The sequence below is a fragment of the Bos grunniens genome, chromosome 12, assembly GCF_055505025.1.
Source record: "Bos grunniens cultivar Pamir isolate PY7600 chromosome 12, Bosgru_T2T1.0, whole genome shotgun sequence".
In the NCBI taxonomy this organism is placed as follows: domain Eukaryota; kingdom Metazoa; phylum Chordata; class Mammalia; order Artiodactyla; family Bovidae; genus Bos; species Bos grunniens.
Window position 1 is genome coordinate 32,542,986 of NC_141176.1, and position 15,302 is coordinate 32,558,287.

At 48.1% G+C, this 15,302-nt stretch overlaps 2 protein-coding genes across 3 annotated transcripts in view; one reads left to right on the forward strand and one right to left on the reverse strand.

Moving 5' to 3' along the window:
- Window positions 1-5,522: 5,522 nt before the first annotated feature.
- On the reverse strand, window positions 5,523-7,241 carry LOC147361631 (DNA-directed RNA polymerases I and III subunit RPAC2). Its single transcript, XM_086329611.1, has 2 exons — window positions 7,014-7,241; window positions 5,523-6,092 (listed from the first exon to the last, which is right to left on the reverse strand). Exons 1-2 carry the CDS (start codon window positions 7,037-7,039, stop codon window positions 5,717-5,719), a joined length of 402 nt encoding a protein of 133 aa, XP_086185737.1. The 5' UTR covers window positions 7,040-7,241; the 3' UTR covers window positions 5,523-5,716.
- Window positions 7,242-8,712: 1,471 nt separating this feature from the next.
- The window catches only part of LNX2 (ligand of numb-protein X 2), an 89,528-nt gene continuing 82,938 nt past the window's right edge, over window positions 8,713-15,302 (forward strand). For both annotated transcript variants that reach the window (XM_086329609.1, XM_086329610.1), the window contains exon 1: window positions 8,713-8,900. The gene's annotated coding sequence lies outside the window, so the exon portion shown is untranslated. The remainder of the gene's footprint in view (window positions 8,901-15,302) is intronic.

A 15,302-nucleotide genomic window follows, 5' to 3' on the forward strand; every position in this document is an offset into this window, starting at 1 on the left:
AGCACCGAGACCAAGACTCAGGCAGCGTGATTCCAACAGTGTGAGCTCTTAACTCAGTTATTTAGCCTGAAAAGGGGTGCAGGATTCCAAGCACGTTCACTTCTGCTTCTAAGAAAGATGTGCTTCTCTCAAAAATGCTGAAACTGAAATTAAGGTCAACTCTCTTAATACACATACACCTATCCGTGGATCCCAAACTGTGACCATACCCTACTGCCCCACACATTAACTCAAACTCTTTACTATCATTACTAGTAATTAATATACAGATTAAAGATAAATGATATGAATTTGGGTACTAATAAAAACTACACATACATCCAATGCTGAAAGTTTATTCCTTTGAAAAGGTTCATCATTCTGCTTTTTCTTGGCTGAATAACTTTAGTTTATCGCCCAGGAAATTCCGAGTGTATTCTCATTTTTCCACGGTCTCTCCTTTTCTCTGCTCAGGTCGCCACCTCAGAAAAGCCTTTCTTAGATATTCAGAACTCTGAGTGCCTTCTCCCCCAAACCCATGACTCCTCCACTTCCCATTTACATCACTACCTTAATTACATGATGCATTTATGGATGCACTAGTTCTTTATTTTCTACTTCTGCCATCAGAAAACAAACCATACATGGGACAGCTTGTTCCCTGCTGTCCATCTGGTACCTAAACCATGTCTGCGTCTAAACTGTGCTCATTTTGCCAAACGAATGAATGAATGAATGAATGGCGATGCTCCCTTTGAGGAGAGCCGCGTGGTATGGGCAGGGGGCAGCAAGGGCTGGTCAGCTCACTGCCCGACTTCCTCTCCCCACCCTCAGTGTCCACATCTGTAGCCCTGGAGTCCAGACCTTGTTAAAGGCAGCTCTTCTGACAGGCAGGGAAGGAGGTTAAGGGTGGACTCGTTAGCAAGGACAGGTGGGGAGAGGAGCTCACGAATCCCGCTGTGCTGGTTTTGGTTGGGAGGCAGTGGTAGCAAAACGCTGGGCTGAAGGACCGGGGCTGTGCACAGCCTCTCACTTGCTTCCCTGGCGGACTCTGGCTCCACGTTATTTTTTTTTCCAGCAGCTTTCTGGTATCCATCTTTTTACCTCCACGTCTACAATGGTACCCTCCTTACATTACACCTGGACTGGTACAAATGCCCCGTGACCCACACTGTCTTCCCACGTTTCCTCCCCCTCGTCCATCCGGCATGGGCATTCCCTAGCTTGAGAATCTGTAATGGCTTCTTTACACTGGGAAAAAGGAAACCGTTTATCTTGGAGCACTAATTCTTTCACAGGTTTGCCTGCTTCAGTGCTCCATGAGTTACTGGAAGGCACACTGCCTGTGTGGTTTAATTTCTCCAGGGCCCAGGGCAATGGCGGGCAGACTGCGTGTGCATGGAACGATCTCTGCTACAGGAGTGTCCCTCACCAGTTCCATTCTGTGTTCAGCAGGTAATGCCCTACACTGCACATTAGGGCACTTCACTGTAAATGCAGCTGGCTACCTTTTTCATGTGTATGGCTCTTGTCTGTCCTCTTCAAAATCAGGGGGCTTTGGAGGGCAGACTCATATTCTCGTCTCCACCATGTCTCAGGACTGATACCACTACTAGGTACGTACTTGCTGCTGTTCTTTACTTGCTCAGTCCTGTCCGACTCTGCAACCCCATGGACTGTAGCTCACCAGGCTCCTCTGCCCATGGGATTCTTCAGGCAAGAATACTGGAGTGGGTTGCCATACCCTCTTTCAGGGAAATTTTCCTGACCCAGGGATTGAACCCGTATCTCTTATGTCTCTTGCATTGGCAGGTGGGTTCTTTACCAGTAGCACCACCTGGGTTATACACTTTCAAATGGCAAAAGAAAAATCAGCATTAAGAATCTGAGCACAGAAGGGCTAGATCTGGGGTCATAAGTACTTGAAAGCAGACCGGTGGATTTGGGCAAATTTCCTGGAAGCCCAGTTTGAGGGCTAGTACAAACGTTGTCTCTGGTTCTAAATTTTGCTTATCGGAAAAGATGACTTTAGTGATCTGGAGACTATCTATAGTCTTAACAACATGTTTAAGGGAAACAAAAAGAAGGGTGAGGAATGGTGGCCACAGAACTTGATGTGCTTTCATTATTTCTAAAAATGTGAGACACTGGTTCAGAATGACACTGATTGGACTACTTTCTAGGTAGACACCTTTTCATCTCCACAGAGGTTCTACAGGCACCTATGCGTTATAATGACCAATTAGAACACTTAGATGTTGCAACTGTATGCAATTTATAAATAGTTTGTAAAGTGCTTTGAAAGTGGGAAGTGCTTGGCAAGTACTCAAGTTGTTATATATTAAAAAAGCCTTTAGCATATAATCATTTTATTTAATAATTGCCTCTTTAAAAGGCATAGATATTTTATAGATGAACAGAATTTGAGCTTGAACCATTGATATTATTGCTGTTAGTAAATCAGAAATACTGAGTAAGTTTTTTCAGTTTATTTAAGTAAATACATGATTCATATCAATCTCCCTCACTTTCTCATAGACCAATTCTGCCTTCCCTTAGGTTCTGACAAACTTTTTGCAAAGATTCTTCTCTGGTCTCCAGGACTCTTGGTTATCCTGCCTGCCCTGCCCTGTTTTTTCCTTTCACACACCTGCCTTGTGAAGGTGTTTTTGTAAGAACCTGTGTTTAGGGCTGGGCTTGCCTGGTGGCTCAGCTGGTAAAGAATCCGCCTGCAAAGCAGGAGACCTGGGTTCAACCTCTGAGTTGGGAAGATCCCCTGGAGAAGGAAAAGGCTACCCACTCCAGTATTCTGGCCTGGAGAATCCCATGGACTGTGTCCATGGGGTCGCAAAGAGTCAGGCACAACTGAGCAACTTTCACTTTCACTTCAGTTTCCCTGGTGGTTCAGTGGTAAAAGAATCTGCCTGCCAATGCAGAAGACGTGGGTTTGATCCCTGGGTTAGGAAGATCCCCTAGAGGAGGAAATCCTTCCCAGTATTCTTGCCTGGGAAATCTCATGGACAGAGGAGCCTGGTGGGCTACAGTCCTTGGGGTCGCAAAGAGTCGGACAAGACTGAACTGACTAAACAACAAACAGATTCAAGACTCCATGCCAAATCATGAGTGATGAGCCCTTTTAGGAGTAAAAAGGCCACAAGATGTGGCGGGTGGCCACCAGTGGGTGCATCCCCCATGGGTACTGTTACTGATTACTTCAGTCTACTGTCACCATTCTGCACTGCTGTGTCCACTAATTAATTAAATTTGGCCTTCATCTCCTGACAGGTCTTGGCTCATAGGTATTAAACTTCATTTAAGTTATCCTGTTTCCGGTCCCCACTGAACTACTCATAGGCAGAACTTTAGAAGAGGCAAACAAGTGTCTGATCATTTCCCACTGATCCCTTTAGGACTTCCCTGTGTCTTCAAGTGCTAAGTTCCTTATGCTGACATTGGCTTTCTGTTAACTGTTTCTTACTGTCTGTCACCCTAAGAGAATGTTCCCTGTCCTTGCCCCGGAACTTTTGATCTTTCCCCACCCACTCCTGCTCCCACTTAAATTTAGCCTCTAACGTCCTACAGTATATTTTCTTTATTGGAAAACCCAAACGAAACCATTCTTCTGTTACCAGAGTTAATATTTAGCCTTTGTAGGCACTAAACTAATGCTGCCAGCTGCCCAGTGACTTCTCTGTTAATTTCAGCCGACATTTTTTCTGTCCTCATGTGACTCACTCTTCTCTTTGAAAGCGCTGTCTTCCACAACTTGACTTTCTACAGGCTTCCGCACCACCTCACTGGTTGATCTTCTACCAACCTTTAAATACTGAGCTTGCTCAAGGCTTGGTTTGGACTCTCTTCATCACTCCAGTTTTTATGCATTTACTTCATCTTTGTGGCAAGAACTAACAAAGTTGATCTCTACTTGAATCTCTTTGATGGCCTTCAACTCATATCTACTGATTACCTCATTCAAGATGGAACTTCTGATTCTCCACCTCCCAACCAATCCCATCCCTGCAACCCAAGTTTTCCATCACTCCACCTCCCAACGAATTTTCCCCTCTAGGCTTCCCATTTCAGTAAATTTAGCCTCAAATCTAGGTGGAAATCATCCTTCTCTTTCCTCATCTTCTACACCCACTTCCTGAGGTCTACCAATTCTGTACCATTTGGCTCGCAAACGTATCTCAAATCCACTCGTCTCCATCACTAGCTTTTGGACCTTCCAGCTCTTATAGTTCGTCTGCTTCTACCCTGGCCTCTCCACAGTCCATTCCACCACACTGTCGTCAGATTCCCAGATGCCTTCCCCTTGTACTTTCCAAAGTCTCTGCCCTAGAGCTCTTCCCCTGGAGCCTATCACAAGCCTTTGTCCTCCCTGCTTGCCCTGCTCTAGACACAGATCTCCTTTCAAGGCCTTTGATTCCTCAGACCACTGGTGTTCTGCTTCAGAGTTCTGCAAGTGCTACTCCCCCAGAATGCTTTTCTTTTTTGCACGGCCAGCTCCTTCTCTTCCTGTGATCTCTGGGAGATTCTCTCTGACTTCCATACCTAAAGCAGAGTCCCCTCTCAGATTACTAGGGTGGGGCTGGGGTGGGGTGCTGAGGTTCTAAGGTTGACAGATATGTAGGCTGAATTATCATTCAAATTGGGGTAGGACAGGTATAAGACACAAGGTTGAAGAGGTAAGTAGGGCAATTCTTAAGTGTGACTCACCAGTATTTTAGGTTTCCCCCAAAATCATTTTCTGCACATTCAATTTTCCTCCTGTCTTTACTTTCTCTCAAATACTGTTTCTTTTCATGGAACCTTGGGCTGTACTGAGATACCTACCCAGAATTGAAAATGTTATCTGGTCATCCCAGTTGTCTCCTCTTATATTAGGGTCCTGAAATTACAGCACTAAACTGGAATCTTCCTCTAAATACTACCATAAAGATGAAGCCTGAGACCACCTAACTTCTCTCACATGAAACCAGAATTCTCTCAAATTATTTTCCTCCCTTGCACAATCTGCCAATCATAGCAAAGGATGCAATTCTCATAAATTACTAAAAAATATCTAGGAAGAGGCCAAGTCTTCCCCTCACTCCCACCTTTCTTTTCTAAACCATCCACAGCCTATGTGGGGTCATGCTCTGTGGCATAGGGTCTTGAAACTCCCCGCCTCAGGCGGGTACCTCCTGTCAGATCAGCAGCAGCATTAGATTAGAAATAAAGTGCACAATAAATGCAATGCTCTCGAATCATTCTGAGACCATCCTTCCCATCCGTGGTCCATGGAAAAATATGTCTTCCACAAAATCGGTCCCTGGTACCCAAAAGGTTGGGACCACTGCTCTACAGCATCTTTCCCTCTCCTGTGACTAGGGGAGGGAAATCCTTTTAATTTCCTCCATCAAGGTCTTTCTCTAGGTGCCTGGTTATCTGTTTCCTCACTTTAAACCTTGGTTCAATTAAAATGAAAAAAAAAAAAAAAAACCCCACAAAATCCTAAGAGTCCACCTCCAGAACAAAGGAACAGAAACCACTCAAATCAGTTTGAGTACAAGAGGGAATTTATTAGAAGAATACAGTTTCTCGCAGGGACTCCAACCGCTAAGATGAGTTATGAACTAGAAGCAGGCCTTTCTGCAGGTCACATCGTGCTGTCACCACAATCTTTTACTTCTTTTGCCAAGAGCACATACAGAACATCCTAGAAGTCAGTTCTCCCTGTATGGTGCGTGAGGGACTAGAATGTGGCTTCCTTTCTGCTGGCCTTTTGATCTTTATATTCCTTTATGCTGGCCTCGAACTTGTCAAGCACATGCTGGCAGACATTCATGAGGTCAGTCAGGCCTCTCTGAAAGGGCTCGACCGCGGGGAGGGCACCTCGGGTCTGTATGCGCAAGTTAATTTTGCTCTCTGAAGGATGGGTTGTGGTGTAACCACAGAATTCCACTTCTGGGTTCTTCATGATCATGTACCGAAGAGAATTTCCTAGGGTGTGGTCCTCCTCGTGCAACACAAATGTTACACAGTGTCTATCTGTCCCAGCCGCCTGGACCATCTCCAGGGCTGTCTTCCTCTCGCCTTCAGCCATTGAGGTCTTCACTCCAGACATTTTTCTACACACATAGTTTTTATAAAAATGAGATCATACTGAGTACGGTTTTGAAACTAGCTTTTTTAAAAAAAATCTATCACAATTGCAACAGGTTACTGCTCTAATGCACTCCAATTACACAGAACTATTAGCATTAGCCCTTATTATTATCTTCTCCTGCCTCCATCTATTCTACCACTAAATAATTTACTGCCTCCAGTTTCTCCCTACTCCATTTGGCCGTCCACATGACGACCAAGGGGAGTGTCCTTCAACAAAAAGTTTACTAAAATATTCTTTTGGTAGAGTCACAAGAAGAGGGGCAGGATTAGAATAGGGTGGGTCCTGCTAAAGGATTAAAAGGGGAGTTGAAAGGCGTGGGGGAAAAAGCAGATGATAAAAACAGAAACTAAAGTTCATCAACATGCAGTTTTCCAACTACGGTTTCCGTTTACAGGAGGTACGGAAACTAGAAAGTCTGAGAAGAGTCTCCAAGCACGGGGGAAAAAAAGAACTCGGCGCACAGAGACGACCAATTAGCGCTCGGCCCAGAGGAGTGGCCTGGGCCTGGCCCACAGGCCAAGCCTATCACTCGGGGAACGGTGGCCAGGTGCACGTTATCTTTTACTGACTCTGGCTGTTCCTAACGGGGATGGGCCGTTGGGGACTGAACTCCGCTTTAACAACCCGTCTTCCCTCCTTGGTATCTAGTGCACTGAGCGTCTCCACTCAAGCAATCCAGCTAACCCCTCCTCCACCCCTTCCCAATCCGGGGCCCCGTTCCCCACCCTGGCGCGCCCACCGCGCCCCCTCCTCGCCCGTCCTCCCAGTCAGGCCCTCGCTGCCAGGCCGGGCCGCGGAGGCGGAGGCCCTAGCCAGCCGCCGGCTCCCAGGGCCCGGCAATGCCCGCTCCTCCCGCCCTCCCCACCCCCTCGGCCGTTACCTCTCCAGCTCCTGGTCCTCTTCCATGGCGGGGGCGGCTTCCGGGATCCTCAGGTGGCGCGGGCGGGCCGGAGGCTCTGCCCCATGCCTCGAAGCGTGCGGGCGCGGCAGGCAGGCAGCAGGAAGGAAGGACCGACGGAAGAAGGGCGGACGGAAGGAGGGGGGAGGAGCCGCAGCGGCGCGGCAGGGCCCGGCTGCTGGGCGGGGCGTGAAGGCTCCGCCCCTGGCCGCCGCCCCGGCCCCGCCCCCGGCGCGAGGAGGGCGGTGGCCGAGCCTGAGCGGCTCACCTGAGCTGCTGAGTAAGCCCGCCCCCCGAACTGGTGGTGGCATACAGGTGGAACCGGGCTCCTGCCCCGCCCCGAGGCCGAGACCTGCCTGTGGGCGCCAGAGCTCGGCCCTTGGCACTTGCCCCCTAAGGTGATGGCAGACGGGGCGGGGCCTTACCTGACTCCCCCAGATCCCCTTTTCCCCCTGGGGCCAGGATCAAGCCTCTTTCTGACTTGCTGCTGGCCCCCTGGCAGTGTAGCATTGTCAGTCGCTTCAGTCATGTCCGGCCCTTTGCGCCCCACGAACTGTAGTCCGCCAGGCTCCTCTGTCCATGGGGTTCCCCAGGCAAGAATACTGGAGTGGAGTATTGCCATACCTTTCTCCGGGGAATCTTCCCGACCCAGGGATCGAATCCAGGTCTCCTGCATTGCAGGCGGATTCTTTACCATCTGGGCCACCGGGGAAGATCTTGGCCCCATGGGGGACGGGATTAATCCCAGGCTGGACCCCGCCCGCCCCGGGAGGCCTTTCCGGGGACAACGGACAGCTATAGTTGATCGATACATTTTGATGAATTTCACAACAGTACAAGATGCACGTGTAAGACGGTATTTGTCTCATCCGCGATCTTGAATGATTTCACAGCTCAACTGGGTCAAAGGACAAGCGTTTGTTTATTTTTGCCGCGGGGGAGGCGGGAGTGGGGGTGAGGATAAGCGAGTTTGGATGTAAACTGTCCCCATCTCGCATCCCCATCCTTTCCTTCCTGGATCTTTTTTCTCTCCCTGGAGTACGTCCTGCCTCGCTTTGGACACGTCCTTTCCTTTTCACCCTTTTGGCCTCTTCAACCTCACCCGCATAACCTCCCTCTCATCTTCGTTCCCAGGTGCTCGTGCTCCCGCCTCGGCAGCCTTTCACCACCCAGACTCTCTTTCCGCGCCCCGACCCCTCAGGTGTTCTTTACCAAAAACCCCCCTTCTCCCTTCCTGTCCCCCCTCCCCCCCCCGCCAGCTCCCGTCCCTTCCCCCCACCCCGACCCCCGCTGTCCTCTCGCCCGACACGCCCACAGTCCAGCTTTCCGGCGCCACCTGTTCTCGTACCCCACCCCGACCCCCTAGATGTTCTCCGCCTCCCCCAGCTGTTCCCCTGTCCTCGCGCGGTCGGTGCTGAGCGCAGAGGCGGCACTGGCCCGGTGCCGGGGGCTTCAAGGCGGACAGCAGAGGGGATGGCTGGGGTGGGGAGGGTGGAGGGAGGGCGCGCGGCAGTTGGGGGCGGAGCGGGCTCACTCTAACCCGGAGTGACGGCCCGGGCCCGGCCCGCCCCCCGCGCTCTCGGATAGGCTGAACCGCCCTGTGGCCCGCCCCCTCCCCGCCCTGTGCCGCTGCCAATTGGCCGGGGTGCGTGTCGACTTGCGTGGCTCGGCCCTGGCGTTCGCCCGCGGGAAGGCAGCAGGGGCGGTTGAGGAGCGAAGTCTTGACTAGAGTTTGCTCCTTGCCAGGAAATCGGCGGCGGCGGCGGCAGGTCCCGGCGGAGCGGAGGCCAGCTGGCCCCCGCGCTCCCTCAGCGGGGCCGCGGAAGCGGAGCCCACGCTCGGCTGAGGCGCGGGAGCCGGGCTCACCCGGTGAGTAACTTTGCCCTGCCCGCCACGCTCGGCGCCCGCTCGCGGTCCGGCCGCGCCTCAGGTGCGGGCGGCGTGTGGGGTGTGGGGCGTCGCGGCGCCCGGGAGGCGGCGGAGGCGGGCGGCCGCTGCGTCCTTCGAGCTCTCCTGGCCGGGCCGGGCTTCGGGGACACGGGGTCCAGGGAGGAGGGCGCGGGGCTGCCGGGCGCCGGCGGGCGGCCTCGGCTCTGACAATCTCGGGGGTCCCGGCCGCCGGGTGGCCGAGCTTTTTGCGTCGTATGCTCTGGTTTTAGGGAGGGGAGAGGTGGGGTGATATTTTTGTCCCCTGAGTGAGAGAGCCACCGGCTGCCTTACCCTGACTTGTCCCCGTTTGAAAGGAGCGGGGCGAAGTCGTACACTCCGTCCCAGCCTGTTGCCTGCGAATTCTCACCTTTCCCTGGAGGCTGGAAGAGAGACGTGACACCCTCGAGGGGGGTAATTTCAAAACACGGCCCTTGACTTGGAAGCAGCCACACACAAAGCACCGTTCAGAAAGGACCTCGCTCGCTTTTTAGAACCTCATGCCCAGATCTAGACGAAGGACTTGCGGCTTAGATGTAGCGTCTCTTCGGAGGTTTCTGTGTGCATTTATGGTTATGAATCAAGACGTTCAGTATATGCCAGGAGCTATAGTACGCTCATGCCTGGGCTTAACTCTGGTAGATGGTTGCTTTTTAAATTACAGAAACGAAGTTGAGCGAAAAGCAGTGGCGATTCAGAAGGGGGAAACAGTTATGAGCTTTGGTTTATTGCAACTGTCTTCGCTTTTAAAATTTCGCATTCTGGCCGCAGTCATACTAATTTCTGAATTAGTCTCAGGACAGATTTTGATTTTTTTTTCCCTCTCTTCCTTGCACCATACTGTGACGTAGCCCTGTTGAGTTCATCCCAGTAGATCAATATTATTTACTTGGATAGATTTTATTCCCATCTCCTCACCCCTTTAGACAACGGACTTTCATCTTGTATCCTTTTTGGCCTGTCCGAGCTTTCTGGAGCCACGAATAACAAAAGTTATGGCCTTTTAGCTTGTCCAAGTCCTGCACGTGAGTTTTCCCATAGGAGGAAAAATGTAGGCCTGTTTGTAACCCAGGCAAAATAACTGCTGCTGCTTTTAATGTGGCCCCCCTGTGTGTTACCATTCCTAATTCTGTATCTTGTTCCTCTCCTTTTCTCATCAGGTTATGCTTTTTCTATTATTTTTTCATTCAGCAAATGAGTGTCTTCTGCAAACCGGACATGCTTAGCAAGGGTCAGCTCTTGCCCTGAACTGGCTCACAGTGCTGTTTGGAAGCCTATATATGCCTCTCTTCGACCAGCCACCTGAAAGCGATTTGAGCGGGTATTGAGGGACCTTAAAAGAGGGAGAATTTCTGCCTGGAGTTTGTTAGGGAAGGCCTCACACCTGCACTTACTCTTCAGGTGGCTGGGGGATTTTCATTCTCTGCAAAGGGACTAGCGTGTAGGGGGTTGCTTTATGAGAGCCGCATCTGGTTACTCTGGCTGAAGAACATGGTGTCTGCGGTTGAAGTCGTGGTCAGGGCCTGGGATGTGTTATTCATTTCGGAGCACTTAGCACTTGGCCTTGCTTACAGTGGGCACTCAAATATTTATTGAACTGGGTTGAACAGGAACATAAAGGGTTTTGTGTGCCAAATTAAGAAATTTGGACTTGATCCAGTCAGCGATACGGAGCTGCCAAGTTTAAGCAGGAGAATGTCATGATAACATTTGCCTTCCAGAAGGATGTCTGCGGCAGGCTGAAGGTTGGTGGGGGTCCAGATGGGAGGTAGGGAGCCGGTGCAGGGCCTCTTAAATCCTGGAGGGTTTAAGTGCTCAGCACTTCTCAGTTTACATTGTCTGGGTTTGGATCTGGCTCTGTCACTCATTACGTAACCTCTTTCTTCTTTAGGGTCTTCACTTCATAGGATTTGGGGGATAAAGCTTGAAAAACATGTATGTTACTTAGAATAGTGCTTGGCACACAGGAAGGACTTGGTAGATGCTGTTTTTTGTTCTCTATGAAGGCAGTGGAAGTAGAGATGATGCGGCATCCATGAGGTATAATTGGTCCAACCAGATAGGTGACTACGAATGATTAATGAGAGGGATGGTTCGGAGGGTTTTTGACTTGGGGGCATTGGAGTATACTGGTTAAGCTGGCTGTGGAGTCAGAATGGGGTTGAATTCCATCACTTACTCTGAACACTACTGTCCTCATTGAACTTTGGTTTCCTAACATTTAGAAAATGAAGTATACCTGTCTAGTGGGGTTTGAGTATCAAATGAAATTATGCATTAATGCCCTTGGCAGAGTACCTAGCACATTACAAGTGCTCAATAAATATTGGTTGTTCCTGAAGTGGTTATGACATTAAAGAGCTAGTGGAATGCTGGAAGTTACGAGAAGAAACAGTTAGGAACAGTCCGTGGTAGGGGTGGGGAAAGGAAGATAGTTTGGGACCAACCCACTGAGGTACACATGGGTGGTTGAATCTGTGATGCTGTTATTAGATAGATGTGTCAGGCAGGAGCTAGGAAAGAATGGAAGATAAAAAGATAAAGAGCTCACATAAAGCTAGGGTTAGGGTTAGGGTTAGGGTGTGGTCAGCTTTAGGGAGATTTGCAGGGGGTAGGAGTGGGGAAGTTTACATTATTGCAGTGCCAGGAGAGTTGCTGCCACATGCTGGGTGTCTCTAGCTCTAAATCTGTTTTGGTCACCATCACAAGGGAACTCAAGGCTCCTGTAACCTGGTGGGCCCTTTGCCCTCATCCCCTGCCTCCTCTTCTCCTTTTTGATTGCTCCCCTCAAAATCCCGGTACTTTTAAATTTTATTATGCAGAGCTATTTAATTTTTCCTGGGGCCAAAGTTCACTTTAGGCCTACCTTCCTATATCAAAATCCAAGGTTTCTAGAGGAATCAGAGGTCTCATCTAATAGGTTTACTTAGGAAGTAATGTTGGTTCTAAAAATAGATGTATATAAGCATATTTTAAATACATATCTGTGTATATCTTGCATGTACAGGTACAGTTGTAGAAGACTTAGGCCTAAAATGATTCTGTTAAGGGGCCTGGGAGATTGACAAACTCAGTCCCCTTCAGCTTTCCTGTCATACGTCTCTCTTCCTCAGAAAGTACAAAACTGAAAAAATCTCTGGTTACATAAGTTTTTTGGTCAGTAGAGTTAGAAGAAACGGCTGTTTTGTGTATTCACTGATGAGAAGTTGTTAAGAGGAATTTTTTAAGAAGCAAATGTTGGTGATGTACATTATGGTGATGGTGATAGAAGCATCCAGTCAGTGTGCTTTTAAAGAGGCAGATATGTAGGCTCTGTCCTCAGAATGCACACTTCGTAAGAGCAGGGATCCTGATTTGGTCACTGCAGTAGAGTCCCCAAGTCCCAGAACCAAAGATACTAGTGTAGGCATGAATAAATGAATTGAATCCATTGACTTTGATCTGTCTTGGCCCACAGACATACTGAAATCTTTGGAACAGTCATTGGTCAGAGGGAAAACAAAAGAGGCATTTGAGCCAGCCAAGCTGCTTAAAGTACTCTATGTTCTTATAGAAGATACCGGAACAGAATTTATGGCCATTATGATTCAGTGATTTTAGTGCCAGCTGCTGTAATTTATTTGCATGATTCCCTTTTTCTCCCCTTTTACTGTGATTGTTGTGGGGTGTAGTTGGGAAGAAAGGTTTCTGTAGGGGTATTGCCTCATTCAGAGCTAAACTGATGACACCCCGGAGTTCACCTAGACTCACGTTCATCGAGTCAGTGATGCCATCCAGCCATCTCATCCTCTGTCGTCCCCTTCTCCTCCTGCCCCCAATCCCTCCCAGCATCAGAGTCTTTTCCAATGAGTCCACTCTTCGCATGAGGTGGCCAAAGTACTGGAGTTTCAGCTTTAGCATCATTCCTTCCAAAGAAATCCCAGGGCTGATCTTCAGAATGGACTGGTTGGATCTCCTTGCAGTCCAAGGGACTCTCAAGAGTCTTCACCACCACCACACTTCAAGCATCAATTCTTCGGTGCTCAGCCTTCTTCACAGTCCAACTCTCACATCCATACATGACCACAGGAAAAACCATAGCCTTGACTAGACAGACCTTTGTTGGCAAAGTAATGTCTCTGCTTTTCAATATGCTATCTAGGTTGGTCATAACTTTCCTTCCAAGGAGTAAGCATCTTTTAATTTCATGCCTGCAGTCACCATCCGCAGTGATTTTGGAGCCCAGAAAAATAAAGTCTGACACTGTTTCCACTGTTTCCCCATCTATTTCCCATGAAGTGATGGGACCGGATGCCATGATCTTAGTTTTCTGAATGTTGAGCTTTAAGCCAACTTTTGCACTCTCCACTTTCACTTTCATCAAGAGGCTTTTGAGTTCCTCTTCACTTTCTGCCATAAGGGTGGTGTCATCTGCATATCTGAGGTTATTGATATTTCTCCCGGCAATGTTGATTCCAGTTTGTGTTTCTTCCAGTCCAGCGTTTCTCATGATGTACTCTGCATATAAGTTAAATAAGCAGGGTGACAATATACAGCCTTGGCATACTCCTTTTCCTATTTGGAACCAGTCTGTTGTTCCATGTCCAGTTCTAACTGTTGCTTCCTGACCTGCATACAAATTTCTCAAGAGGCAGATCAGGTGGTCTGGTATTCCCATCTCTTTCAGAATTTTCCACAGTTTATTGCAGTCCACACAGTCAAAGGCTTTGGCATAGTCAATAAAGCAGAAATAGATGTTTTTCTGGAACTCTCTTGCTTTTTCCATGATCCAGCGGATGTTGGCAATTTGATCTCTGGTTCCTCTGCCTTTTCTAAAACCAGCTTGAACATCAGGAAGTTGATGGTTCACATATTGCTGAAGCCTGGCTTGGAGAATTTTGAGCATTACTTTATAGGCGTGTGAGATGAGTGCAACTGTATGGTAGTTTGAGCACTCTTTGGCATTGCCTTTCTTTGGGATTGGAATGAAAACTGACCTTTTCCAGTCCTGTGGCCACTGCTGAGTTTTCCAAATTTGCTGGCATATTGAGTGCAGCACTTTCACAGCATCATCTTTCAGGATTTGAAAGAGCTCAACTGGAATTCCATCACCTCCACTAGCTTTGTTCGTAGTAATGCTTTCTAAGGCCTACTTGACTTCACATTCTAGGATGTCTGGCTCTAGGTCAGTGATCACACCATCGTGATTATCTGGGTCATGAAGATCTTTTTTGTACAGTTCTTCTGTGTATTCTTGCCACCTCTTAATATTTTCTGTTTCTGTTTCTGTTAGGTCCATACCATTTCGGTCCTTTATTGAGCCCATTTTGCATGAAATGTTCCCTTGGTGTCTCTAATTTTCTTGAAAAGATCTCTAGTCTTTCCCATTCTGTTGTTTTCCTCTATTTCTTTGCATTGATTGCTGAAGAAGGCTTTCTTATCTCTCCTTGCTATTCTTTGGAACTCTGCATTCAGATGCTTATATCTTTCCTTTTCTCCTTTGCTTTTCACTTCTCTTCTTTTCACAGCTATTTGTAAGGCCTCCCCAGACAGCCATTTTGCTTTTTTGCATTTCTTTTCCATGGGGATGGTCTTGATCCCTGTCTCCTGTACAATGTCACAAACCTCATTCCATAGTTCATCAGGCACTCTATCTATCAGATCTAGACCCTTAAATCTATTTCTCACTTCCACTGTATAATCATAAGGAATTTGATTTAGGTCATACCTGAATGGTCTAGTGGTTTTCCCTACTTTCTTCAATTTAAGTCTGAATTTGGTAATAAGGAGTTAATGGTCTGAGCTACAGTCAGCTCCTAGTCTTGTTTTTGCTGACTGTATAGAGCTTCTCCATCTTTCGCTGCAAAGAATATGATCAATCTGATTTCGGTGTTGACCATCTGGTGATGTCCATGTATAGAGTCTTCTCTTGTGTTGTTGGAAGAGGGTGTTTGTTATGACCAGTGCATTTTCTTGGCAAAACTCTATTAGTCTTTGCCCTGTTTCATTCCATATTTCAAGGCCAAATTTGCCTGTTACTCCAGGTGTTTCTTGACTTCCTACTTTTGCATTCCAGTCCCCTATAATGAAAAGGACATCTTTTTTGGGTGTTAGTTCTAAAAGGTCTTGTAGGTCTTCATAGAACCGTTCAACTTCAGCTTCTTCAGCAGTACTGGTTGGGGCATAGACTTGGATTACTGTGATATTGAATGGTTTGCCTTGGAAACGAACAGAGATCATTCTGTCGTTTTTGAGATTGCATCCAAGTAATCTTAGAGTTCTTTTAAATAGCAAATTTCCCTAAAGTATATAATAGGGGGCATTGTAAAAAAATGTTTATAAACAAACTGTGAGGACCTGTATCTT

What these genes read in the sequence shown, in the direction of transcription:
- LOC147361631 (XM_086329611.1), bottom strand. Translation starts at nt 7,039, where the DNA reads ATGGAAGAGGACCAGGAGCTGGAGAG. An exon ending in GAGGACCAGGAGCTGGAGAG is followed by an intron (nt 6,093 to 7,013) that starts GTAACGGCCGAG and finishes CTATGTGTGTAG; the next exon opens with AAAAATGTCTGGAGTGAAGA.